This window comes from Harpegnathos saltator, unplaced genomic scaffold (assembly GCF_003227715.2).
Source record: "Harpegnathos saltator strain DR-91 unplaced genomic scaffold, Hsal_v8.6 scaffold620, whole genome shotgun sequence".
NCBI classification, from domain to species: Eukaryota; Metazoa; Arthropoda; class Insecta; order Hymenoptera; family Formicidae; genus Harpegnathos; species Harpegnathos saltator.
The window spans coordinates 230,466-257,955 of NW_020230450.1; the positions used below are offsets into that span (position 1 = coordinate 230,466).

Consider the following 27,490-nt stretch of genomic DNA (forward strand, 5'->3'; position numbering starts at 1 on the left):
CGTTAAAGGCGATGGACGGGAAACGTCCGGCTGTTAAGATAGAGATCGGGCTAATTAATCGCGGGTTACGGCGTCGGCTAATTACGTCGCGTTCGGAAGAGACGGCTCTGATCGTTTTGACGGGCGCGGGGCAACTTTCAGGAGCGATCCGTATCTGCAACGAGGCGACGGCTTTTCTGAGATTGCGCGTTCGCTCGCTCTTCTCTTCTTCCATCGTGGGCCGTGTAATAATAAGGGGAGCCGTCCCTGCGCGAGAACGTTAGCTCTTTATGGCGCGATGTATGGCCACTCGTCGATTGCGAGCTGTATTTCTCATTGGCGATTCTTGCTTGTGTGCAGCGCATTACCTCCCCGCGAAATTGACGGAAATTTTCAGCCCGCGACCCACCCCGCAATTTTTCATTTCCGGCGTCGGGAGTCCGCCCGCCCTATCGTCCGTCCCTCCTTCTGCGCCGCGGAGCGAAATTACTCGCGTAACTCGCGAACGGTCGATGGGGGAGAAACTCGCGAAGAAACGCGCGGTCAAAAATGCAAACCGGCTATAGTTATGTCGGCCGGCCGAGCGCGCGCGTATCGAATCGACCTCGTAATTTTTGGGGTTTCATTTGGCCAGTCTCCAAACAAACGTATACAGTGTGTGTGTGCATGTGTGTGTTTGTGTGTGTGTGTGTGTGTATGCGTCACCCAAATTCTCAGACACGCAGGAAATTGCTTGGCCGGAAATGGCCGCCGGATGCGGCGTTGTCCGGCTGAAAGCACCGTAGGAAAATCGTTTTAATTGACGCCGCGGAAAGCCGGGAAATTAGCCCGCACGATCGTCTAGACGGCTAATTTAAATAACACGATAACGTCCGCGCGGCTGCATTTTCGCCGGGCGCGCGCGCTAGATTATTGAGAGGGAACTGCGGGAGAAGTAATGTTTGCGGATACGGCTTTTCTCGGCGAACAACGATGGCGGGACGCCGCTGATAAATTGGGCTGAATCGAACCCGTAAAAATTAACCGTGTAATTTTACCGTGTAATTTAAAGCTTCAGTTTAAACATCAAGGGCTGCTACCGCAGCCGCAGAATGAAATATCCCAGCGAATCGATACGCGAATATCGCACATTGATATGGAAACACAATAGGCCCCTCCGCCGAATTATAAACGGTAAATATTGAAAGACGATTATCAGAAAGTGTCGGGGAAATTCCTCTCCTCAGACTCGTTGTTTCAGCCGGATTAATTAACCGGCGATTTTTCAATTTATCTCTTTCGTGAATTCATGAAAAATTCCATGTGCTTCTGACGCTTCGCGACCGACCTGGCGGCATTGTAAACTGAAGTGTGTTACAATAACGTGCTTGAAGAGTGTTAAAGTATGTCTCCACTTTAGACATACAAAATCAGCAAATTAAATTAACGCATATATGTATGTTAAAAGAACATATTTATGTATGTGTTAAATATAATCGTTTGTGTGTGTGTGTTAACGGTTAGGTGTTTAAGATAACACACTTTCACTGTGTTATGAAAGTATATTAAAATAACATATCTCAAATGTGTTATGAAGGTATATCAAAATAACACACCTCAAGTGTGTTATGAAGGTGAATTGAGCAACATTGCAAATCCAAGTGTGTTATTTTGAAATGCACAAGCGTGTAAATGAATGAATCTTTTTTACACATTCCTTCCATTTTAAGTCACGCGTTATTTAACGTATTACGTTTAAACATATAATAATGAATAACATATAATTAACGATTTAGTCATATAATAATATGAAAGCAAGTTATTATTATATTAATTTGTTCAATAGATACAATACTTTTTTGAAGGCGATTTTATCGATATGTGTTTCTCTCACATGTATTTTTTTTAATACACATATGTGTGTTCATTTAAATTTGTGTGTGTTAACAAAATTAGTGTGTTATCATGAACACATTGCTAGTGTGTTACGTGACTTGGTGTGTTATCCAATATATCATCCAAGTGTGTTCTCAGTGTATTTCGATTATCATTCTGTGTCTAAATAACACTACTCTGAATAACTCTAAATAACTCTACGTGCGTCACAGGATTGTTGAGGAAAAGTAACACATTTCTGTAGTGTGTGACATGTTGTGTTATTAAAACACACTTTTGTCATAGAAAACGAATTATTTTGACGTACTTAATGCCTTAACGCCAGCTAATGTGTCAGCATAACACACTAACACTCAATTTTAACACACATGTTCCGATGCCTAGTTTTACATTGGAGGACGGGAATAATTTCAGCCCGAAGAGAAAACCCCGGCGAGTCTCCCGCGCGTCGCATGACCGTCGCTCGTCTCGAGGAACATTCTTGCGATCCGGACGAGCTCTTGCCCCGCGCAAATATAACATTACAAGCGAAATATACGAAACGTGTCGATTGTGCGGGAGCCTGTCTTAAAAGAGGAGGGACCGATTTTTCCAGCCACGTGCTCGTTATTCCAAATACGTTTTCGCGTCACTCCGTTCTATCGGATCGACCCGTCTTTGGCCTCAAGCCCGGAACGTCGTTGACAGATATATCTAACCCCCGGCGGGGGTTTGAATAACTAAACGCGGTTATAGCGAATGTCAGGTATATTCTTAACTCTCTCGCGAGAGTCCGGATCTCTCCTCGATTCTCGACCATCGAGAGAAACGGGACTTCGAGCAACGATCGAATTGTGGCCGCGAACTCGTCGTTTGAGAAATTTTCCTGTGTCGCGTTGAACCACACACACACACACACACACACACACACACACACACACACACACATACATGCACACGTGTACATATGCGCCACACATCGCGGTCGGAACGATGCAAATAATGCGAAATCGCTTTGATTAACGCGATGTCCCGCGTTATTGCAAAACCATACGCATATTTACCGCGTGATATCGCATTTCCGCGAGGCCGCGCGACGCGCGTTATGCACTCGTCAGTTACATCGACAGTTACATCGCGCGCATTAACAGTCAATAATATAATATCGCATTAAAATTTCATAACCCCCGTGGAATAATCTCGCTCGACTAATAATGCTCTTAGCGGTATCATGATGTTACAAAGCGCTCTTCATCCCGCCGCCCCCCGCCTCCCTCCCATGCGCATTTATGGCTATCATTCCTCGTGGCTCGGCCGGGTATAAGCGCGCGCGTGTGTTTGTGCATTATTACATTACGCTCCGCGGGCGTATCAGTACCTGCGGAGCCGAGGAGGAGACGAAATGGAACACGCCGGAGCGCGGGGAAGATAACCGGTTAACTCGATAGAAAGGATTCCGGCGAGAACGAGAGGGAGCGGGGAAGAGAAAACGGGGGAGGGAGAGGGAGGGGTGACGGGGGGAGGGAGGGGAAGAGGACGAAGGCCGGAAGAGATAACGCAAAGTTGATGCGTTGGACGCGATAGCTCTCGCCCTCAGCGACGGACAGCAAAGCGCGTTGCGGAAAGAAAAAAAGATAATTCGGCGGACGAGATAAATTTATCCGGCGAATAAACGAGCGGTACTTGCGGCGCATCCTTTTCATGAGCGTGAGCGCGTAACAGAGGATATAAATCGCGGAGACCGGATATCGCGCGATGCGACAATGAATACGTCGCGACCCGATCGGAACCTTTTACGCGGAACATATATATTTTGTACACATTCCGGAGGCGGAAAGTTTTGCGAAAACAACGTTTAATCGTATCGCGTTTAATCGCGTTACGGCGGATTTCGTAATCTGACTCTCTCTCTCTCTCTCTCTCTCTCTCTCTCTCTCTCCCCCACTCTGTCTCCCTCTCTCTTTTCCGCGCGCACCTTGTTATAATTCCAATTTTACGCCGTCGCGGGGATCTCTGTACGAAGCTTGGATTGCGCGCTGTATAATTAAAAACAACCATTCCTTTCGCTTCAGTCGACCCGAAAGAGAAGGTAAATAGAAAGATCAACCTTGTAGCGTAAAAGCGCGTCTTGGGTAATATGGATTCCGCGATTCCGTTTTTCCTTCTCGTCCGCCGAGAGTCTCAAGAAGATCAACCTCGAGGTACAAGCGGAGAGCACAAAAGTGTGTTAGGTGCATAAAAGTCATCTCGAATAACTCGAGCGCTTTCCTCCTCCTCCTCCTGCTCCTCCTCCTCCTCCTCTTTTCTTCCCTCCGCCTCCGCTCTTGAAGGAGCACGCTCGATAAACATTTCTTCAATTAGTCGCGGGCCGAGCGTCTGGGGCGTTTCTCCCTCGGAAAGTGCCGGCGCGATCGCGAGTAACGCGGAGTAGGATCAACAAAATTGAGGAGGGCGCAGTATGTTCTTCGGAATTGCTCGTTATGCCGGCTCCTCCGTACGCCGCGCCGCCCGCAGAGAAGCGGCATTGTTCGTTATTACAGCGCAAGTGAGACTGAACTTTGAGGTCTCAAAGGGTTGCCGGGGACTAAGAGCGTATCGTGGTCGTGCTAGGCTGCTGAGGAGTGGAGAGGGGCAAGAAGAAAGACAAGGAGAGGAGGACGAGAGATGCTATGAACTGCAACTCGGATGAAGAGTAGCGCTGCGAAATGTCTGACTCTGCGAGCGCGAGCAGTCGATTAACGGCGCGGTGCGATTAAGAAAATTGGGGAGGAACTGGCGCGGAAGCGCGCTCCTCGACTCGGCGCGACCGTGAGAGTCGGAACCGCAGGTCGAATCGCGGGTCCTTTCTGTACCTCCCCCCTGCCCCTCCCACTCTCTTTCTTCGTCAGAATTGGCAGTGTTAACTTTCCGCTTGTTTGGTAAACATCCACGTGACTACTCGGTCGCACGAGAGCAGCGTGCGCGTTTTCCGTTCACTTTCATCTTCCGTGCGAAGCCGATGACTCGACAATAATCACTCCCGCGAACGAGGCAGGGAGGGGGAGAGGAAGAGCGTGCGTGATCCGAGCGACGCGGTAACGACCGCGCCATCGAGCGGACCGGACTCACGTTTCCGCGCGTGTGAATTCCGGCTCGCGCACGTCGGGCATTATCCGAGTCCATGAGAGGAATTGCAGCGCGAGGTCCCAAAGGGCGCGGGCACCGCTGTTGGAACTGGAGAACTCGAGGAAGAGACGCTCGCGCGCGCGCGCGCGCGAGCGAGAAAAAGAGAGAGAGAATGACGAGAACGACCGACGAGGGTCGAGGCGCGGAGCCGTTTGGGGTTGAAGGCTGGAGGTGAGTAGTCCAACGTGAGGAGGGAGACACGGATGGAGGAAGGCGAATCTAGAAGGACGACGATGCGTCGGGTGAAAGAAGCGGGTGGGCGGGGGGAGGGGGGGAAAGAGAGAAGCGCGCGCGGAAAGTGAATTCCGTGGATGCACCGGCTCTCCGGTATGATTCCCAGAGCAAACAGGCACCGTCTGCCGTACCGGAAGGCAGACACCGCATGCAGCGTCGCCGTGTCTCTCGCGAGGAGAGCGAGGGAGAAGAGCGTGTTTGCTCGCTTGAGCTCCCGGAAAAATGGATTTCTCGGGGCGCGTGCTTTTTTCGGCGCGATCGCTTCCCCGAGTGTGTCCCGCGGATATCTGTCGGCCTTGGCCAGCGCAATATGTAACCATTAGCGTGTCTCGGGATTATCGGACTTGCACGACAAAGAGGCAGAGAGAGAGAGAGAGAGAGAGAGAGAGAGAGAGAGAGAGAGAGAGAGAGCGAGGGAGGGAGAGAAGGAGAGAAAGGGAATATTTTACGCTTTAGGCCTGCGCGGTGCGGAAAAATATTTGATCTGATTCCCGGCTCTGCGTCCACGTTGGATTTGTCTCGTTTCACTTGTTTCTGCCGGGAAAGGATCAGCCGGAAATCCGGTGGGAATATGTATTCTATTTCTAGACTCGGAAAAACTCTGTCGATTTTCGGTACTCTCTCGCGGGCGGGGATTTCGTTATTAAATATCAGGGTGCGTGCATTTATTAAATGTTCATTGATTATTTATCGATTACTTCTTGCATACTCGTTTACTAATTTTCCGTCACCGTGTAGCTTTATATCTGACCGAATTCGCGCTCGACCGCCGGAAACTCCTCAAGGAATGCCGGCTACGGATTTTACGTCTCATCCTTGCGGGAAAGAAGTTTGCTCGAATTACGCGCCTAGTTTGAAGGGAACGGGATTCCCGGTCCTCGGGAAAGCCAGATGCGACACCAAGGGGCCGAAATTGCCGTTTCCTTCGGAAGCACGAGACGCGCGCTTGATTCGTTCGTTGTCACGTTAATCCCGTCGAACTTCTTTCTCCGCGCACGTCGTGATGGCTCTCGCGTGTCTCCCGAATGCTAACAACAGCTGCTATTGTCGCAGCCGCCCCCCGCGGCTCTGCCCCGTGGCGTCGTAATTTCTTGCAATGACGAAAGGACACGGTAGGATCGCGGAAGGAAGCGTCGCGCGGGGAAACAATGAGCTAAGAGCGCGCGCTCTCTCGTATCTCTCCCGTGTTTCTTTTTTTTCTCCGCCTCTCTCTTGTTCGCGCGCACTCCATAGAATATATCCGGTACAGAGTGGATGTATAACGTCGCGCACGGCGGCAGTTAATCATAATAATACGCGGATGCGACGGGACACCCGCTATGACACACTTCTCGGCAGCGGGTGGCATTCACGCGCCTCTCCCTCTCCCTCGCCCTCCCTCTCTGCCGTTCTCTCGCCGGCGGATAAAGACGACGTGTCTCTCGTGCGCGAGAGATGCATTTCGGCAGCGATTCGACGCGCAGTGCATCATCGTGCTCTGGAAAAGGGGTAAAAAATTGCCCGTGAAACGCGCCGCGACCGGTGCACTCGGCGGGCCGAGACCGAAGGTAATTGGGATAGACGAGACAACTCCATCGCGTCGTTTCCAGTTGATCTCACCAGTGCAACATCTGTCGGGGCCAGGCTTTTTTGCTCTTTTTCCCTCGCGTCTCTCTGCTCTCCCGCTAGGTCCTTCGCTCCTTCTTCCTCTGGCCCCTCGTCTCTCTCTCTCTCTCTCTCTCTCTTTCTCTGTCATGCGAGCGCTCAACCTTTTTCTCTCTCTGTCTCTCGCTCGCCCTCTGTTCTTCTGTGCCGTCGACGAAACCTGTTCTCGTGGCGGCGGCGGCGGCGGCGGCGGCGGATGCAAAGAGGCGAGCACGAGTTCGCCGAGCAAACACGTGTAGGCGTGTATCAAGATGCCGTGAGAGAGCAAATATAGCGAGGCGTGCGATTCGCAGTCGGAGTGTTTAGCGGTGGGCTCGGGGACGAGAGAAAGAGAGAGAGAGTAAGGGAGGGAGAGAGAGGAGAGAGAGAGAGAGAGAAGAGAGCGCTACGGTTCTCATTCACTCGCGATGCTAATTGAGCGATTTATCGCGCGCCGTTGCGCGACCGCCGCGCACTTATTGCGCAACACAATGGCGCCACGTTGATCGTGATCGATGTAGCGACATGCGCTTCAATAGCGGCTCTTTCAGACGAGAGCGACGTTATCTCGATAAATATCAATTAATACCGCGACTCCAGGCGCGCGCTCGTTGTCGCGCTCGTCTTCTTCAATTGTGATTTCGCGGTTCTGCCGCGGCGACACAGCCGAGAGAGTCGCGACGGATAAGTATGAGAAAGAAATAGGCTCGGGGAGAGAGGAGAGGCTAAGCGAGTATGATCGCACGAGATGATTCATTCGGAGATTAACAAGTGCGCGCACTCGTGTGCGCTCCACTTGAACCCGAGATCACCTCCTGTGAAACGGGCTGAATTTAATTGGCGGGTTTATTATCGCTCGTCAAGAGACCGTCGGCGAGGATGATTGTATTATCAGCGCGAATTTGACGAACGGTGTAACCGCGCGCGCGCGCGTGCAAATGAAATACAAACATCCTTCGTTTCCGTGCCGCGTCCGACGAGACGGTTCACGCAACGGCGAGGAAAATCCCCGGGCGATCCTGCCGCGCGTCTCCTCGGCGCCGCCCTCTGCCCCCCGTTATTCTGAGAAAGTGTCTCGGCTGTTATCGAGGCGATTATCGTCGATCATGATATGATGAGCGCGACGCGTCGAGCGGTCGGAAGTGGCTCGCCGACTGACGTATGCCGGTCTTTCTAATAAAACCGCGTCCAATAAAAACGTACGGCCGACCATCCCCGAGGGCCCGAGATAAACCCGGGATCGGGTTTTATAGTGTGCTGAGCACGCGAATATACTCTCCGGCGAAATGAACGCGGCTTCCCCCTTCGCCCCGGCCGCCCTCTCCGGCCTGCCTCCAAGGTGGACCACACGTGCACTAAGCCGCCGAAAGACGCGCAACATGCGCGTCGGGATAATCGGATGAAAGTGCATGCATCAAGTGTCCTGTCACGCGTGGTCCTTGCCGTGAGCGAGCAGGACCTCCGCGAGTCATCACTCGGTCGCGCTCTCGCAGGGTCTCCTTCGACTGGAGCGTCTGAGGAGAAATCCCGAAAGTCGTCAGCTTCAGCTTTCAGCAGTTCATTCTCGCGCACGTTTGTTATCAATAAATATGTCGCTCATTGAAACGGTACGTTGAAAGGTTCAAAGTCTCAAGACTCCGTCTGCGTGTCTCGACGACACCCGACGAATATCGCGAGGATATTTGAGGGACCTGAAAGGAGGATCTTTGTTTAAACGTCCGTCGACGGCGGCGAGTGGAATTTTCGCTCGCGCTAAAGTTACGCGCGAATCAAACGAGTGTTTCGCACGCTGCCGATGCATTTTTCATCTCGAACACGATCGCGCGTTTCGAGGCTGCTGCTGTAACGCGATCGGGAATTTTCTTCATGCGTCGCGAGATCATTCGGGGCGAGTTCTGAGAGTCTCGCTCGGCGGCCGTCGTGAAACATGGCGTTCATCTCGGCGTGAACTCGACCGGACGGAGACCGCACGGGAGACGCTCGAATGTCGCCGCGCGTGTATTGTGATCAATTATCAAGAAGCGCGCTCTTTCGCGAGACGACGACGACGACGACGACGCGGCGCCGCTCGCGGCCGCGGCGGGGCGGAGTGAAAATGTCAATAGTTATCAACGCGCAACGGGCAAGCATCAATTTCGTATTTGTGCAGGATACAGCGAGTTACGGCCATTATGTGAACGCGCATTATTCAAACGTCCTATTATCCGTGCAATGTATGCATTCTGCTGAAGCAGATTATTGGGACGGAATCGTCGCGCACATAACATCCTGATAACATTTTCCGCAGAGAATTCCCGTAATCTCGAAATTCGTCCCGCTGCAGCGCTTCAACGTCGCTCTCGCGGAATTGGCGTGAAATTCGGGACGAGTGATATTAATGCGCCGAGCGGTTATTGCGAGCTGACTAATGACCAGGCGTCCTCGGCGAGCACGCTCGCCCTACGAAATAATAACGCTCTGGGAAAAAATCTTGCGTCTCTCCGGCGCGGGACGAGTCTTCGGGCGTCGCTTTTTCGTTCGTTCGTTCGAGAGAGAGAGGCGAGAGAGAGGTGACGAAGCGAAGGAGGGGAGGAGGAGAAGGCGGCCCTCGAGAATCTTATCCGTGCTCGTAGAGGGACACGTAAGCTGCGAGAGGACGACTGCAAGAGGGAATAAAATAAACGGCTCGGTAGGTCCCGCTTGATTCCGAGAGCCGCCGCTGCGCTGAGAGAGGGATAGAAAGGGATAAGACGGTCAAGTGGAAACGAAAAGGTCGCTCGGCCACACGTGCTTCTACGTGTAAGCGCGTCAAGGATGATTAATGTCGCCGAATGGGTTCCCGCGGTCGTTCGACGATAATGGCCCTCGCGAACCGCCGGGATTTTTAATACTGCGCGCGCAAACAGCGCTCGCCTATATACGCGTCATCCCTTGTTTCGGTGAACTCTCGCGGAGAGGTCGTTCGGGAATTTCGAGCAGAATTTCAGGACAGACTCGGCTCGCTCGCCGAGTAGTCGCGACGTTTTCCGCTCGAGTCGAGTCGAGATTCTTTCTTTATTCTAACTAGCTCCCTCGCTCAAATCAATTTGCTTAAATAAACGAACAGTCGCTCTCGTCAAGAGTCACGGTTTCGGAAAAATGAAATATTTTCTCGCCCGAAGACATTTCTCCTCGATGCGAAAATATCGTTTGTCGGTAAACATGTTATTAGCGTCCGTACCGACAAAATATTTTTATTTTTTATTTTTATTCCCCCCTCCCCCCCCCCCGCGTGTTGGTAGCCGGCCGGTCGGTGAAGGCTTGAGCTTCCTGAAAATTTACCTTTCCTCTTTAAGGGGACTGGAAGGTCAGATTGCGGAAAAATTGTGCTTGTTTTTGACAATATTTTGCGATGAACTGAATAAATGCGCAAGAATGAAAATTTTAGGTATATTTATACAACGTGCGAAGAGTAGAAAAATTTTGTCTATTAACAAATACTCATATAAATATACGATATATATAGCTGAAATATATTCTTCTTTTTTTCTTTCTCCAAGTTGTCGTTTTTGCAGTAATATCTCGGCTCTCGGTGGTCCGATCAGAGCGAATTTTAGCTAGAAATCTTAAGGAGGCTTATCATTATCCAGTGAAGCGCTGTAAAGAAACATCGAACAAAATTAACAAAATGGCAGCTATTATTAGGAAAAAATTCAAATTTTTCAGTTCTTTTACAATAAAAAAATTGATATCTCGAAATGAAATATTTTGACGGAGTTGTCCATGGTTCACCTGAGAGCCAGATGAACATTATTGCTTTAAAATTTCAAATCGATACGAAGCTCAGTTTCGGAGAAATCACTGCAAAAAGTTGAACGATAAAATTTCGAGAGAAACGCGCTTAAAATTTAAGTGGATGTATATTTACGTGAATATTTGTTAATAAACAAAATTTTTCTACTCTTCATATGTTATATAATTATATCAAACATTTTCATTCTTGCACATTTATTCAGTTCGTCACAAAATATTATCAAAAGACAAGCACGATTTTTCAGCAATCTGACCCTCCAGTCGACCCTTAAGCGCAAGAAATAAAAGGGGGTAAGAACGATCCGATGACATGATGACGCACATCACGGAAGATCTCTCGGACTCGACGGACCGCATTCGTTCGCGACCGCGCTCGAAAAGTGAGAAAGAACGGCACGAATCGCACGGCTAATTACGTATGACGTACGACGCGGAGCTTCGCGCGGAAGAGGGTGGGTCGCGGCCGGCGAAGGACGGAAGAGGGGAGAAAAAGGTAACGAAGGACTCCGAGTGGCGGGAAGAAGGTCAGGCACGCAAGCCTCGTGCTTTCCGGGACACCTGATGCAGAGTACGTGTACTCCCACGGAGGGCACGGAAGGGGCAGGCACGAGAGGGAAGGACGGCGAAGGAGAAGAATGCATCCGTCCCTTCCGCCCCCGCGGTCGCGCCGCTTCTCGACAAATCTCGTGGAAAGAGTACAGCCGCGCGCGCGCGGAATCCACCGACCGCGAGTGCAACTCGCTGCCGAAACGCGAGTGCATTTAATTTGAAATGCAGAGATGCACTCAGCGGTGCGATCGAATAGTACGTGTTCGGAGAAGGAGGAAGGCGGAAGGAGGGAGAGCGGAGGACGAGATACTCTTGCACGAGGAGAGGGCAGCTTGTAAAATGTATTAATATATAAGCTGTTGCCGCCTGCGGGACGGACCGAGCGCGAAGTGTCTGAGAGAGCTGAGGGAGAGCGAGGGGGGTGCGCTGTTCCCTTTCTCGTCGAAATTTTAAATCGCGACGTTCTCCGCGTGTTTCGAGGGGACGCCATGCTTGTGAAAACCACGGCCGGCGAAACGGCGGCGATTTTTCCCTACGTCGCGCGTTGGTCGCGCGTAATTACGAGTGCTTTCGCACGGTGGAAATAGATGCAAACGCGGATCGGGTAGATATCGCTCGATGCGCGACGGAGACGAGGGAAATTTCAAAATTGACATCCCGCGCTGTCGGTTGGCTCGAAAGATTCGCCCGAAAGTTCCGCAGCTTGTACGTTATCGAAGGTGTGTTTGCTGTCCGCTGAGGAAAATTCCCGACAACATCGCTGCACTTCGCTCCGCGTGTGAACGCGGAAGCTCGGGAATATACGGAGAGCTTGCGAGAGGCAGCTTTCTGTATATACGCGTGGCTGAGCTTTCCGCTGAATGTGGTGAAACAGAGCGTTCGCGTGACATCGATATGCGCGAAAAATACGAAGAATGACAGGCAGTCGGGCGGTCGGGTTAAGCGCGCTCATCCGACGTAACGTTCGAACGATCACCTCCGCGTTCACCGACGCTTTTCGAGTTCGTCATGCACTTTGGCATCCGTCAGACGCGAGAGGCAACTTGCCTGGAACGAGAGCGCGCGCGAGAATCCCCTTTGCACTTCGGTGTCTCGCGCGTTCTCGGCGCCGGCTCGGTACGAACATTTCGCGCTGAGGAGGACGCGTGGGGCTGCGCTGGCGCGAGGGGATCTCCCTCCGTTTTTCTCGCGGCAGCTATCGCGTGTCTGATCGTAATCCCGGGCCCGACGCCTCGCGATTAATCACCCGCGTTTTATTTCGTGAGCCTCGCCGACGGGGTGGGCGAGCTCTCGAAGTCGCGCCGGCGCGCGGTTTGAAATGCAAAACGCATGAGGGATCGGCCGCCCGGCGACGAGGGTGGCGCGCGCGCGCGCGCGAAACGAGCGGAATCAGCCCCGGAGAGAACGGGCGCATCGCCGACGGCGTCCCCTGTTTTGTTTACGAGGCTTTTGTACCGCGCGAGTGGTAACGGCCATTCGTTACCAGCCACTCGTCACGTGAAAGCCTCGCCTCGTAGAGGTAGCTAGGTGAGAAAGCTCACCTCATCTCGCGCGCTCCCGCTCTTCTCTTCTCTTCCCTTCTTTGTCAGCCGCTCGCAGTGTCGCCGTCCCTCCTTCTCCCTCGCCCTCTCCTTCCTGTCTCTCCACTTTTTACTAGGCAGCGCTTCGCCAGTGTTCTCGCTCGCTCACGCGGCCGTAAGAAGCTCTAATAAAGTTAACTCGCTCGGAGCTTCTTCAGAGCGAGATGCTCCCCGAGCGCGCCGGGTAATATCGTGCTACTTGTCTGTCATCGCGTTTTTGCGCGGCGCGTCACCCTCTTTCGGACAGCGAACTCGTCGTCGTGCGCGCGTTACGACGGCCGAGACAATGTCGCGCGCGCGCTTCGGCTACCTCGAAGGACGACGTCGGAAAAATCTTGGCGAAGTACCGCGGATTTTCACGATGCGCGCGCTTTCTCTCTCTCTCTCTCTCTCTCTCTCTCTCTCTCTCTCACTTTTTACGGCTCATACGTATACTTTGAAATTTGCGCCACGACCTCTTCGATTAGTCCGTTATTTCTCCGAGTAAATTTCCCCCTACAGTTTCTCTCCTCTCTTCGTTTAATCGACCGATTTATCTTCCTCTTTCATTCAGCGCTGAAAATTTATAGGCGAGATGTGCACGAATTCCCAATTAAATTCGCATGATATCACATGGAATATCACTATGAGGCACCTTTTAATGGGCGAACGACGCGATCGCGGGGGGTGGGGGGCGGAGGCTCTTAAGAATGAAAACTCGCGTAAATATTCCGCCCGTCCCGCTCCCCTTATTTCTACGTGATTTAAACTCGACGGATTCGGGGCGCATTATACACGAGAGATATCACGAGGTTCTTCCGCAAATACCCGCGCGCACGGGACGAGGGGCGCGGGGTGGCGGCGCGGGTGTATATATGTATCGGAAAAAGAGATCGCGGAACTTATTATAAATTTAACTGGCGCGGCCTGTCTCTCTCTCTCTCTCTCTCTCTCTCTCTCTCTCTCTCGCTCTCGCTCTCTGCCTGCCGATAGATACGTAATGCTCTTAGCGGCAAAGTCGATTTTTTCTCCCTTCCCCGCTGCCTCCCTCGCGGCCGACTACAGCTCGCTTCAATTTCCGCCTGTCCCTTCACCCCTTTCGACGCCGCCGCGCCGGGATATCGGTTGCCACTGCCGGCCTTTAATCCGCGACCGGCTTACTGGAAATTCCGCTATTTATTAATTTCCGACTGGTGGGAGCGCGACCGCCGCGCGCTCCCGTGATTACTCGATCGGGGAAGCACTTCCGATGATCGGTTGCTCAACCCCAATCGTGGAGGCCTCGTTTATCTGGGCCAATGAAACATCAGGCAACACACATTATGAACGCATCACGGCCATCGTCCTTGATCGTCGAAGGAGACACGCGCGTAATCCAGCTGTCGTCGCCTTCATTTGCATGCGTGAGAAGAAGACCGATGTGTTTCTTTCTCTCTTTCTCCATTCTCTCTCTCGCGGAACGCGAACGAAATGAGCCGATTCGGTGCGTACATTCTGCCGAAAATGTGCGAAACAGCTGTCATGAGGGGAGGGGCGAGGGGGCGACAAAAATGAAAAGCCGATAACGAAGATTGTATGGATTGATAAGAGAATTGCACCGCGGCGCGGGCTGTGCGCACGTGAGGAGAAGACGTTATCACGCAGGGGGCAGGGGAGGGGGAACGACCGCGACCGGGTGGAAAAACGGCGGCGAGAAAATGGGGAAAGGTGTGCGCGCGCAGAAACGAACGTCAGCCACGATCGCGTTTTATCTCGCGCGAGATACATCCCCGCTTGTTTTACGAGAGCGTTCGTCTGAAAACAAGATCGCCGTCCGCTTTTTACATACCGCCATTCGCGCTTCGCCCCGTCGCGCATTCGTTCCTTCCGCTCTCCCTCCTTCGTCCTCGCACCGGCGGCGTTGCCCCGTTGCGGACGTGCCGCCGAGAGAAAATCGGACGCCCCGCTGAAAATCGCGCCGTTCTGTCCCGCTGGCGATCGAACCGGGATTTGTGGAGGCGGCGAAAGATGCGAAATTGGCGTATTTGTTTGTCGGCCGGTCTCAGCCTGTAAAACGCGGCTGCGCGATAATCCGTCGCGCGGAGTTGGAGAGAGCGAACGGGAGAGCTGTGTTACGTTCCGATGTTACGTCCGAAACGTAATGATTATAATAATTTCTTCGTGAATAGGGGAGAGACTATTTATAGAGAGAAGAGTTTATTCGAATATATGCGTACAAGGTGTTAAATTTCAAACGTAACAGGTAAAAAATCTCGAAAACTATAAGAGATATAATATTAAAAATAGCTAAAACACGTGTTCCATGATTCCGAAGGGGAAAGAGAATGGCATTATCAGTTTTTTATGTGGAGGGCATTTTCGAGGTCAGTTAAAGGACAACTTAATTCTTTAAGATAGAAAGCCCAATTTTTTATTATATCTTCTTTTTCTACCAATTAATTTTAACAACTTTTGTCTGAAACATTTTTTTATTTGCCTAATATCTTTTGAAATATTTAAAGAAAACTTGGTAACTTTTTCCACATTACTTACGATATCTCGCTAATTATTCGTCGAATGAAAAAATAGTATTAGATTTTTTTACTTTATTTATTATCAAGAATATATTACTATAATAGTGCCCTAACTTTTATTAATTTAGTAATTTTGAAATTTCCAAAGGTCGATAAGTGGAACACGTGTTTTAGCTTTTCTTAATATCTTTCATAGTTTTCGAGATTTTTTACGTTTGAAATTTAGCACCCTGTATATATTTAAATATACACTACGAGAGGAATATGCTAAGAGAGGAGCGGAAGGTGTTCCTTACGGGAAGGAAGACAACTGGAGACTGACTAACGGTTTCGTGAGAATTTTAGAGGAAAACTACTATCAAAAGAAAAAGGATAGGGTCATAAAAGTAGATATGATCATAAAGCAATATTTGAAAAAGGAATTAGGAATGTTAGGGACATAGGTAAGCAGACTAGGGCTGGAAAGATACGGAGATACGTTAGGAACGTAACAGAGCGAGGAGAGGTGAGCGAGCGACGAAATTGTCGGAGAATCTGCGAGGACGAGTACAATCAGTTTGCGCGGGGCCGCGGGAGCGGGGAGTCCGGACGACAAATTGTATGAATCCCGGCACCTCTGAGATTCACGATCCGAAAATAAAATGCTGAGCCGGTCTGCGAGAAGGAGGGGAGAGAGAGAGAGAGAGAGAGAGAGAGAGAGGGCCCCCGAACGAACTTGTGAATTCGCAGTTACGCAGATAAACAAAGCGGGCGGCTGACGGGAGTAAAGCCGACTAGATTGTTGCATACAACTGCATAAATTAAGATACAAACGTTCCGTTCCTATTTTCCGAGTCCCTCGATTTAGCCGTCGGTTTGCATCGTGAAGAGTTCAAAAACAGGAGAGCAGTGCAATCCGTAACACAGCCGCTCGCACGACCTCGTTCCGCCTCGATCCGCGCGTTTCCGATTAACACTCGGCTCTTACAATTATGTGCTTTGTTTCTTTCGAGTTCCCTTACGTCCGGATTTCAAGCCTCAAGCGCGCTTCGCTTTAATCGGTCGATTCACGACGCGATGAAAAAGTCGCAGCGTAAAATGATCCCCGCGCGGCACACGCGATACCGTAATCGTCCAGAAAGCCGTTATAAGAGATTCATCGTTGAAATATACTTTCGCCGGCTTTTTGCGGACTGCACATACATCCCGCGTACGTTATATACCTTCTCCACCCCCCTCTCCTCCGATCCACCCGCAAACGTCATCGCGACGGCCGATAATACCGGGCCATAGATCCGCCGAGCAATTTGTCGCGTGGAAATATCGAGGACGAGTGGGCGAATTAAAGCCAGAACGAGATACGCCGCGCGGAAGAGAGAACAAGTCGCGAACAATTAAATCCCTTCCTCTGGAAATCGAGAAAGGCTCTTCCTCCCCTCCCTCTCTCTCTCTCTTTCTCTCTCTCTCTCTCTCTCTCTCTCTCTCTCTCTCTCTCGACCCGGCTCTCTGCTCGTGACTGATGAATCGCGCCGCGCGCGGCCGAGTCGCGAAACGTGGAATGTGCGCTCACGAGCGAGCGAATACGTCACGCTAATATCATCATCAAAATTAATGAGCTCATCTATTTGTCCTGGTAAATCCGCACACGCACACGCACACGCACACGCGCGCACACACACACACACACACACACACGTGTGCGCGCTTGATTCGCCGGAAGATTTAACGGAATATCAATGAAAATGATAATGGACTGATCAGTTTTGAACGTTATAAATGCGCGGCACCAGCGCGACGCGCGACGCCTCTTTCACAAAGGGCTCCGTCATTTCCCACATTTACCCGCGCTCGCACAGGGATTATACACACTTTAAACACACTTGACGCGCGCGCCACGACCGCCGCGGCGAGTCATGAAAAATCGGAAGTTGTTCGCGAAACAGCCCGCAGGATATGAATGGAGATCCACCGGCTGATAAACTGCGGGATTATGCGCGCGTGAGAGAGATAGAGAGGATGGGAGGGGAGGGGGAGAGAGAGAGAGAGAGAGAGAGAGAGAGAGAGAGAGAGAGAGAGACAAGAGGCGGTAGGAACGTGTTACAAGCGGACGATATATTATGAGGTGGGTTAGCTGAAAAGGAAAAAGCCGACGAGAGACAGAGAAAGAGAGCAGGCGGAAAGGAGCGCGGGGGTTTGTCAGGCGGATGAGGGAGAAAGAGAGAGAGAGAGTGAGAGAGGAAGAGAGGGGCGGCGAGCTTTGAAATATTTTATACTTTCCGAGCACGCTTTCCGGGGCCAATATGTCTGCCCGGGGCAACAAGCGACTGTATCACGTCTCCGCGATTTTGTATGGTTTTTGCATTCGATCTTTGCCGCCGTTCCGCGCTGCCGCACAACCTCCCCGCCTCCGCCATCGCCACTGCCGCGGCCGCCGCTGCGGGTGCGCACGTTAAGTTAAATGCAACGCCGGCGCATCTTTACGTCGAAAGGAAGCTTGAAGGCACCTAATATAAGCTTCCGGGGCTTCCGCAAAGCCGTCATGTATAATTTTATTTAAGGAATGGCGAACACAGAGGAACGGGGACAGCGCGTACAAGCGACGCGCCCGAGAGCTTGGTGCATTGAAAAATGCCCTCGAACGTCTTTTGGCTTTGATAAAACGGTGTGAATGTTTCACTCTTTCGGAGGAAGTAAGAGAGAAAGAGAGAGAGAGAGAGAGGAAAAGGATGCGCGTGCGTCAGAATGATCCAATATTTGTTCGTGTCGTTTGAAGAGAGAGAGAGAGAGAGAGAGAGCGTCTCATCTCTGTTGCACGTGTCTCGTCTGGAACGGCGGCGGAAAAGAGAGAAGAAAAAGGGGAAAAAGAGCCGCTCGTTCGGTGTGTCATCGTGATGCAATGGCGAATCACTCGCGCGCGCGGCGAGTCGCGAGATAATTCAGTTATTAATACCCATTAGCCGCATTCTTGCCTGCCGGCGGTGACGTTTGCGTCCGGTCATGTGGCGAACGTGCGCTGGCGTTGAATGATCGCGCGAGTCGCTTAGTCATTGTAGGTCAAGATCTTGGAAATAATCTCATTAGAGCGCGATACGCTGCGGATGGCCCTTCGCGGCAGACGGCGGTCCTCTCGACGCTGACTCGGCTCCGATAAGTGCGCTTTATACCGAGTTGAAACGCAGGTCAAATGTCACAGGAACACCTGTGCGTCTGGCATACTTTTGCCGGGCGAGTCGCGCGGCCGATGACTGCGAATGAAGCCATTGTTCCGGCTCGAAAGCGTTTCGATTGTTGATCAAGCGAGAGATATCACGGCCCTTTGACGCGCAATCAGCGAGAGGAGAAAAGCCAATGAGAGCCGGCGGGGTCTCTCAGTTGCGTAAGCTGCTGCTACTCTGCGAGAATAAAGAAACGACAAAAATATAAGCGAAAGAAATTGAGAGGAATGAAGTCCATCAGAATTTCAAGCAACAGGAGCGGAGAAGCCAACGCGAGCCATCTAGGTTGCGAAATCTACTTGCAATTAGTGAGAATGAAAGCAACGGAAAGACATGAAATTCGGTGGAAGCTTTCCGCAGCAAGAAGAAGAATACCAATAAGAGGCAAAATTTCAGTCGCGCGATCTACCGAGCAAAGATGGAAATTGATAGCGAAAACAAGCGAGACAAATCGAGATGAGTGAAATTCATCGGGATTTCCTCGATGAGAGATGAATGCAAACGAAACAAAAAGAAACGAATGTCGATCTTCACCGTCGCAATCGCTTCTCCACTTCATCTTCTCCTCGCGATCACGCGCGAGTTTCGCAAGTGAGATCTTGCTCTTACCGGCTTCTCTCTTCTCGCCGGGATTCTCAACGGGCCGCAGGAAGACAACATGCACCGCAGGACTTCGCACCTTACACAGGACGCGAGTGGGCCTCGTGTCGCGCGTCGGCACCACGCTGCGGAGAAATCGCGGCGTGATCGATGAGTCATGGCGGCTCCGAACGTGATTACGACGACGCACGTACGCGCGCACGCACCATAGACGGCCGCCTACGCGCGTCAGGTATCCGGCGAAGGAAGTCGAAGGAAGGCGCGGTGTCGCAAACGCGTCGACGCGCGTCTCTGCGCGTCGTCTTCTCGCGATGCGTCACCGGCCGCGTCTATTCCCCGCGAGCGGGCAACGGGCCCTTTTTAGAGCTCCGCGAGCATATTAAATGCGTCGGTCGCTGATTCATTAAAAAAAGCGTCGCGATAAGGCCGCTTTGGATCGCCGCCAAGACCGATTTACCGGGCTCGTGCTTAGAAAGCGCGCGCTCGGAGCCGTCGGTGGAAATAGAATCTCCTCGCCGCTCTTCCCCGCGGAAATTTATGCGCGCTGGCACGCCGCGTAATCCGTCGCGCGATTCGCGCCGCGTCTATGTATTAATTAGAGAAAGAGAGAGAGAGAGAGAGAGAGAGAGGGAGAGAGAGGAGGGAGGAGATATAATCGTATAATCGCAAGTTTGCTATTCCGTGAACGAGCGATTTTTTATCATTGGGTTGGCAACTAAGTGATTGCGGATTTTAAATAAGAATGAAAATTCAAAATTTTAAATTTGCTTTTTTAAATTTTGTTCAATGCATGTATGCGATACATTGAGTTTCTCTGTAATATCACGTGTTGTGCTATGACGATCTGAATCGATAATGGCCTTGATATGGGTCTCATCGACTTCAACTGGACAGCCAGATCGTTGAGCATTTTTCAATGAAAAATCACCAGAACGAAATCTGGCAAGCCAATTTTGACACTGCCTTTCTTTCAAGGCTTCATTCCCATATACGGCACATAACCACTTGTGTGCTTGCGATGCGTTCTTGCCTTTTCGGAAATAATACAATAAAATATGTCTGAAGTGCACGTCTTGCTCTTCCATTTTTAAATTGGGATAAAAACAAAACTAAAGAACTAATCGATATAATTTTTGTACCAAATGAAAGGTAGAAGTCCAAACAATAAGAAAAAAATATAGGTTAGGTACTTTGAACACGTTAACGAAACAAAAGAAAGTGTAAAATCCATCTGTCGGCAAAATCCGCAATCACTTAGTTGCCAACCCAATACATATCGCGACGGCGACGCGGGCTTCTTCAAATCGCACGTGAAATCGGAAGCCGCTCGTACTTTGTCGATAGCGTCGACTCATTATTTTCAGTCGGCTACGTTTGAGAAAAATCGCGCGTCACCGCGGCTCGTTGTTTACAGCCCGGTCATTTACGAGCGGCACCTGGAATCCCATGACAGGCGTCTGTCATCGGAGCCGGCTAATCCGGCGGACGGAAATAGAAAAATGGCCGGCGCGCGCGATCAATCGGAGCGATGTGAAACTTTTATGCCGCGCTCGCGCGGCTCGCCTCAATTTCACTTTCGTTTCCCAGGAGAGAGAGAGAGAGGGGGGGGGGACGAATAAACCGAGGCGACGGGCCTCGGCCTCGGCGCTTCCCCGGACTTCTAACCGCTTCGGCGAATACAGCGGTCTCATAAATTTTAATCTAGCGCTAGCGGCTGTCATCTCTGTTTTTAGAAAATCAGACTAGCCAACGCGGCGCTCGCGCTCAACATCGCGCCCGTCATCGTTTAAAGTTCCCTTTTTATTTCCCGCAACGTCAAACCCAATATTTTTCTTTTATCAGCCCGTATCTCGCGCTTGCTTTCCTTGTGTCGTGCGCTGCGCGAAGAACATCGGTAACAAAGCATCCCCGCCGCCGCGCAAAATCGCTCGACACTGCGACGGACGCGCGTCCTCGTAGCGTATCCTTCCGCGTGCGGCGAATTATTAAACGCTCCTTTGTACGCGGCGTGTGCGTCTCGGCCGAAATCTCAAAAGACGATATCGCGGGAAATATGCGCGGGGGCGGAGGGCGGCATTGAATCAAAGCTTCTATCTTCGCGATCAGGCACGCGACTCGACTCGGCTCGCCGCGAAAGGAAAGCCGGCAGTCCTCTCCAGCCGCGACACAAACGCTCCTCTCCTCCTTCGTCTTCGACGATTCTGGATTCGATTTTTCCGCTCTGTTTTTAATAGCGCGCACGCCCCGCCGGATGAAGAAGCGCGGCGGCTCTCGAGAGGATCTCGAGAGCGCGAGTTTGTCGCGAGCGCGCCTCGCGAGAAAGAGTAAGAGTGCGCTGAGAGAGGAGACAAGGATCTCCCGCGACTCATCGCGATCTCCTTCGATACAAGGGAATAAAGGGACCGTTTAAAGGAGCAAGACGTTTGTAAGGATTGCTCCGCCGGCTTGGATAAATCCGCGCGCCAGCAGCGCACAATAAAACACATTTATCCTTGCCCGAGGAAAAATTTGTGGAAATTGGATTTGAACGCCGCTCGCAATTTCCATCCGCTTTGGGAAACACGTTTAATTTTTGCAGCCCGCTTCTCTTCCCCCTTCCCTTCTTGTTTCGCGCGAGTCGACAAGTAAAAATGGCCAGCGCGATTTTCCGCCGGCCTTACGCATCCCCGGCGCAGATTATTCCCGTAATCTCGCGCCGCTGCGAAACAAATGAAAATCGCGGTCGGCGCGCGCTGGCATTTTTTCAGCCGCCGCGGATTAAAATCGCGAGTCGCGTCAGCGGCGTTTCTTTCGATTCGATTGCCGGCCGGCGGCCCAATCTGTCATCAAGGACAAAAATTGCCCATCTTTATGGCCGCCTGTAGCAGTCGATTGCTGGCCGCGCGTCCGCGGCGCGGCCACTCTATCGGAATCTCGCGATCGTAAATCAGCCGGAGAACGCGGCGGCAGCGGCAATTTATCTGTTTCCACGTATTGCGCTGCCTTGCCGAAAGATTCGCTCGGTGCTCGACGATTAATATAAACACCGCGTTGTCTGTATTTTACGAGGGCACGCGCCCGCTCAGGCGGAAGGTTACCTGCCGCGCTGTGTGTGTGCGTCCGATCGAGCAATCGACGAAACAAATTCGGCTTATCATCCGCCGGGGAAATGAAAGGCACACGCGAGCGTGAAATGAATATCCGCGCTTTTGGCCGTACGTTAACAAATCGAACGAACGGCCCGGGCCATGATTAGGGGTGCCGACTGTCCGGTTTTGGGTTGCGGACTGTCAGGTTTTTAGAAGTCTTGTCTCCGGTGTCTGGTTAATAAGTCAAACCGAACGTCATATGTCCGATTTTTAAGTTATATCCAATCAATGGAATGAGAGTTCAGATTTTATCAACGTTTTTCCGTTTCAAGCGCCTACAAACGATCCAGCGCCACGAAAAGCCATTTAAGAGATGATCTGCCGATCCATCATTCCATACAGTGTATATATTACAAAAGTAATAGTTTATTATTTTATTCAATCAAATCTTGTTTATAAAATTGCTTGGAAATTAATATTGTATATAAATTCTTGTCATATTTTGTATTTAATGTAACGTTATGATTATTATTTCTGTCCGGTTTAGTCCGGTTTGGGTTTGTTACCCAGAAGAAGAAATGTCCGGTAATTTTAACTGTTAGATTTGGCAACCCTAGCCATGATACGAGTATCGACCGTTGCGGTAGCTGTAATTGTGACTCGAAAAGTATTTATCCTGCCTACGAAAGGACACGTCGACTCATTTGGTCGTCTCTTTCTCGCGACAAGTCGCGAATCCTCGCCAGCCCATGTCAGAAGGACACTCGAGGTCCTCAAGTCGCAAAGCGAGATGCGTCATTGATATCGCGGCATGCAAAGCATCGAGTAAACATTTACATGGCGTCACGGCGCTCGCGAGTTCGCCTGAAGCCGGCTGAAGGGCACGTGATCTCGGGAACAATAACACAATGATATATATAAACACCGGCCACCTTGAGTACCACCATAACGGTGTTCGACGCGACGGAAGACAGATCGGGAGACGTCGCGCGCGAGATTCCCGATCTTCCCGACCACGCGACCCGGGTAGTCGCGGGACGTGGTGGTGTACTCGCGTGTGCATACCGTGGTAGCTGCCATCATGTTGCAGTGGCGGTATCCTGGGCTCTTATGGGTAACTACCACTTTGCATTTTGATTAGTTCGGAAGAGGAATGGCCGGAATGGTCGAGTCCTTACTCGATATCCTCGGCACCAGCGCCTTTCTTCGAGCTAGCTAACCGGGAAGTTTGCTTTCTGTTTCAGATCTTACAAGGTCACCCGACCGGCGGGCGAGCGGACGCTGCACCGGAGGATCCGGTTCGGGCTAAGCGGGGTCGACTCGAGGGTGAGTTCACCGACTTATTGTATTCTCACGACGAACTCTTTGCGACCGAACAAGTGCGACGTTATTTATTTCCTACCGTCAGGTAGGAAATAAATAACTCGTTGAGTCGCAAGGAGGTTGATGACACGTGTTTATGCGTGTTTTTCTCATTACGACGTTAAACATCGCATCTGACCAGGGAAATTGTTTTTCTTCCAGGACGCGAGCGACCTTGACTTCTAGCAACATTTTGGTGAGTCAGAAATGAGCATTTTTATAGGTGGTGGATTTTCCGCGTTTATAGTCTCGACGAAGTCAGTGCGATTTACATGCATCGAGAGAAAAGAGTTGTAATATTTCCGACTTTTTTGTAGCGAAGCGATTATAGTCGCGTGGCCAGATCGATTAGCACGCACTACCGAAATATCTCGGAAATCATGATCGTATATCCATATTGTTGTTACTACTTTGTTCGCGCTGGTATAAGAAACAATACGGTTGGCGCAGATAACATTTTTTCTCTCTGTGTAACGTGTAGATTTTGGGGCTTGCGTGTTTGTGTTTGTCACCATCAATATACACTGCTCGAAACAATCACGAGATCGTTTTCTTAAATGCTCGTATTATTTAGCAAAATTAACGTAACGTGAATTAATTTAGCAAATTTAATGTAACGTGAAATTAAATGCTTTTTTTAATATCTACGCTAAATATTTCTTTCTAATCGCTTATTTTGTTCGTACAAAAATTTTATATTTGTTGCATTTTGTTAAATATATACTATCACTCGACGGAATTGTGCATTCAATATGAACCCCGTGATTGTCCCCGAGCACCATAAAATGCGCATCAAGATTGCGATAATTTATTTCGCGACAAATAACGCGAACTGTCGCGAGGAATTTTGCGATCGTGAGATCTCGAAATTTTATATACGCACGCGATCGGTTATCACGTCGTTTCAGTCGAGATGAATTTCAAGCCGCTTGACATTTAATTTAAATCACCTTCGATCAAGGTCGGTAAACTCGCGACGCGTGCATTTATCCTTTCTTCCAAGGATTAATGTTTTCGTAGAACGAAAACTTCATGTTCGTCGTCAAAGATATACAATCGTCCGTGAAACGCGATATTTACCTTCTCTCTCGAATTTTTCCACGTCGCCTAAAGCGCCCGGGCTTTGATTCTCGATGATCTAGCAGAGTCTTTATCGCGTGTTCTCGTGTGCATTCTCGTTAAACGCCGAAAAATATTGCCGCGCTCGCGAGTGAAGTAAGTGAAGGACAATCGACGTGGGACACTGGCTGGACATTAAGGAGGCAGGACTGTGCGAAGGACAGCTGCGCGTCGAGGAACGTCAAGGCGCAGTGGTGAGCGTACCTTTATGACGTCCACAGGACGTCACATTTACGTAGTGCATGCTTGGACGTAAGTCGCACTGGTCTTCAACGAGAGAGAACGATATCTTTATTGCGCGCGTCGCGGACGCTGCAGTACAGCGTCCTATGTGATATGACTGTCCGATTGTCTCGAGCATCGCAAAGTGCTCATCAAAATATCAAATCATATGCTACCGCGTATGAGTGGTCCTCGCGAACACTCGACTTGCGACAAACTTTTACGATCACCGCGGCCATGCGATCTGTAAATGTTACATTCGCATGTATTAGATGATACCGCGTATAGCCACCGTTTCCAACAATTCCGCGGAACGATACGAACGATAGATGGAATGAAAGTTGTGTAAATATCTGAATATTTAATATATATATATATATAACACTTACTTATTATATGACATTTATACAAAATATAAATATAATTTATACACAAAACATCTATGAGAGAGCGTGGAGGCCGATTTTCATCCGGCTTGAGAATCGGCGAATTAACAATCGCCAATGGAATAATCACCGCGCGGAGCAAAGTTGAACAGCTCTTTCCGCGGTTTGTAACGCGGCTTCGAGCTCGCCGGGAGATAATCGCGTCGCGTTAAACTCGCGTTCACTCCCCTTTGCGATGAATCGCGGGTGCGTGTCTCCCATGGGATCTCTCAGGAATATCCCTGAATCGTGCGTGGCAAACAAACGCGGTCGCGGAACTTTCTCGTCATCTGTCAAACCCCGACGATGCGATATATCCCTTTGTGCAGGGGGGGAGGGATTACTCACGAAGGCGTTCCATAAGAAAGAAGAGAGAGGGGTCGACGGACGAGACGGCGGGCCGAAAAATTGTCATTTTTACATCGGCGCGATCGTCTGCTTGATCGACGAGCGACCGTTAAATATTGACGAGGTAGACGGTAGGTGCAAAAAGTAGCGGTTTCCGCGGGAAACGGAACGGGCTGGATACAAATGAGACTGGGGGGGATGAGCGGCGTTATCTCGCATCCTGCGGGAGCTATTCGTCCCGGGGCCGCCGCCCTTTCCTTTCTCCATCCTGTGCCATCGGCCCCGCTATCGCCACCTCCTGCTAGCGTCGCCCTCCTGCCGCACCCCCTGTATCCGCCCTTGATAAGAGAAACGCGAAACCCCCGAGAGCGAGACCGAGTCTTCGATAGCAATTCGCCGATTGTAATTGTCGCGATCTCCTGTCGAACGAACAAACGAACGAGCGAGCGAGCGAACGAACGAGCGAACGAGCGAACGAGCGAGCGGGCGTGAAAAGCGCTCGACGGAGAGAAGAAGGGAGGGAAAACAAAAGGAAAAGGATTCCAGAGCGGTTGCTCATCGCGACTTTTTCGACGCGAGAACGAGCGGTAGCGCGAGCGAATGAGTAACTTTTTAATATGTCACGCGAGAGTGAGCGCAAACTAAAATCCCGCGTTAATTCGTTCTTATTACGACGAGGCAAAGTGGCAGCGCGTCGTTCCCGCCGTTTTATTATTCTTAATAAAAGCGGCCCCGGCAGCAGATTAAATTTTCTTTGCGTTTTGCGAGGCGCCGCCGACTCGTCGTCGTGAAAGAGGAACGGACGCCGGTTAGGGCGGCGGGGAGGGAGGGAAAGCGGGAGTTATGAGAACCTCGCGCGAGAAAACTCACTGACGAAAGATGCGACCGGGCCGACATAATCATTGCATTTCAAAAGAAAGACAAGGCTCAATTACGACCAAAGACACCTCTTTATTAAACGGACTCCGCCCCCTCCCGCGGCTCCTCTCCGCCGCCGACGGCGCTGTCGCGTCGTGTTTTCTTAGGCGCTTCTGACGTTTCTCACAATGGCGTCGATAAAAAACGCGTCCTGCTTTTCGGATATCGTTGTCGCCATCGCGGAGGTTCGTCACCACATGTTTCAACGTTGACTCGTTTACCTCATCCGCCGAGAGCGCAACGTTCCTTTTCTCGTCGGGGAGGGAGGCTTAGCATTGTTCGGCGCGCGCGCGATGTGCGCGATCGGAGCGGCATTCTTCGGACGAGACGGAATTTGTCTGCTTCCGTCAAGAAAGAGAGAGAGAGAGAGAGGAGAGAGAGAGAGAGGAGAGAGAGAGAGAGAGAGAGAGAGAGAGAGAGAGAGAGAGAGAGAGAGAGAGAGGGACTTCGATATCTCGCGCTGTAACGACACGCGAGACGGTGGATATTGGAATCGTTTGTGTGAGGGGCAGGGAGGGGATCGGGGGCGGCGAGAACGCGCGCGGCAGATTACGGGATTGCGGCATGTCTGACCATACGTCGACTTTACTACTGCGGAGATGCGCCGGTGGTCTCGGGCGGCGCGCGCGGCGAGGAGGGGAAGTGAAAAATCTCTCCAGATTCCCTCGGGAATCGTCGGGGGTATCCTTATAAAACTGGCAGATTAGAGCGAAACGTGACGAGAGCGCGGAATCCGCTCCGAGTATTAAGCGTCCCGGCGGCGGCGGCGGAGGTGAAGCTGAGCGCATCGCGCGGTAGTCGTGTCTGCTGATAGACAGCGGCGGGATCAAACTGCGCGCGTCTCACGCTGAAACGGAGCGGACTTTATTTCGTCTTCAATATATATTCCGCGCGCGAGATATTTTCTTCGTCGCGCGCGTAAAACGCGCGTCGGAGTCTCGCGTTAGCGCGTAACATTCCGGCGGATTTGAATTTCTCTCCTAGCTA

The 27,490-nt window shown here is 51.0% G+C and overlaps 2 protein-coding genes across 6 annotated transcripts in view; one reads left to right on the top strand and one right to left on the bottom strand.

Moving 5' to 3' along the window:
* Mp (collagen XV/XVIII-type protein multiplexin) overlaps nt 1-27,490 on the bottom strand; it is a 274,008-nt gene that overhangs the window by 214,951 nt on the left and 31,567 nt on the right. The gene's annotated exons all lie outside the window — the stretch shown is intronic.
* Nucleotides 1-27,490, top strand: part of LOC105186486 (uncharacterized) — a 290,643-nt gene that overhangs the window by 113,645 nt on the left and 149,508 nt on the right. The window contains exons 4-5 of the mRNA XM_011146739.3: nt 23,354-23,435; nt 23,634-23,667. Of these exons, the coding sequence (XP_011145041.1) occupies nt 23,354-23,435; nt 23,634-23,657 (106 nt within the window). The 3' untranslated portion in view covers nt 23,658-23,667. The remainder of the gene's footprint in view (nt 1-23,353; nt 23,436-23,633; nt 23,668-27,490) is intronic.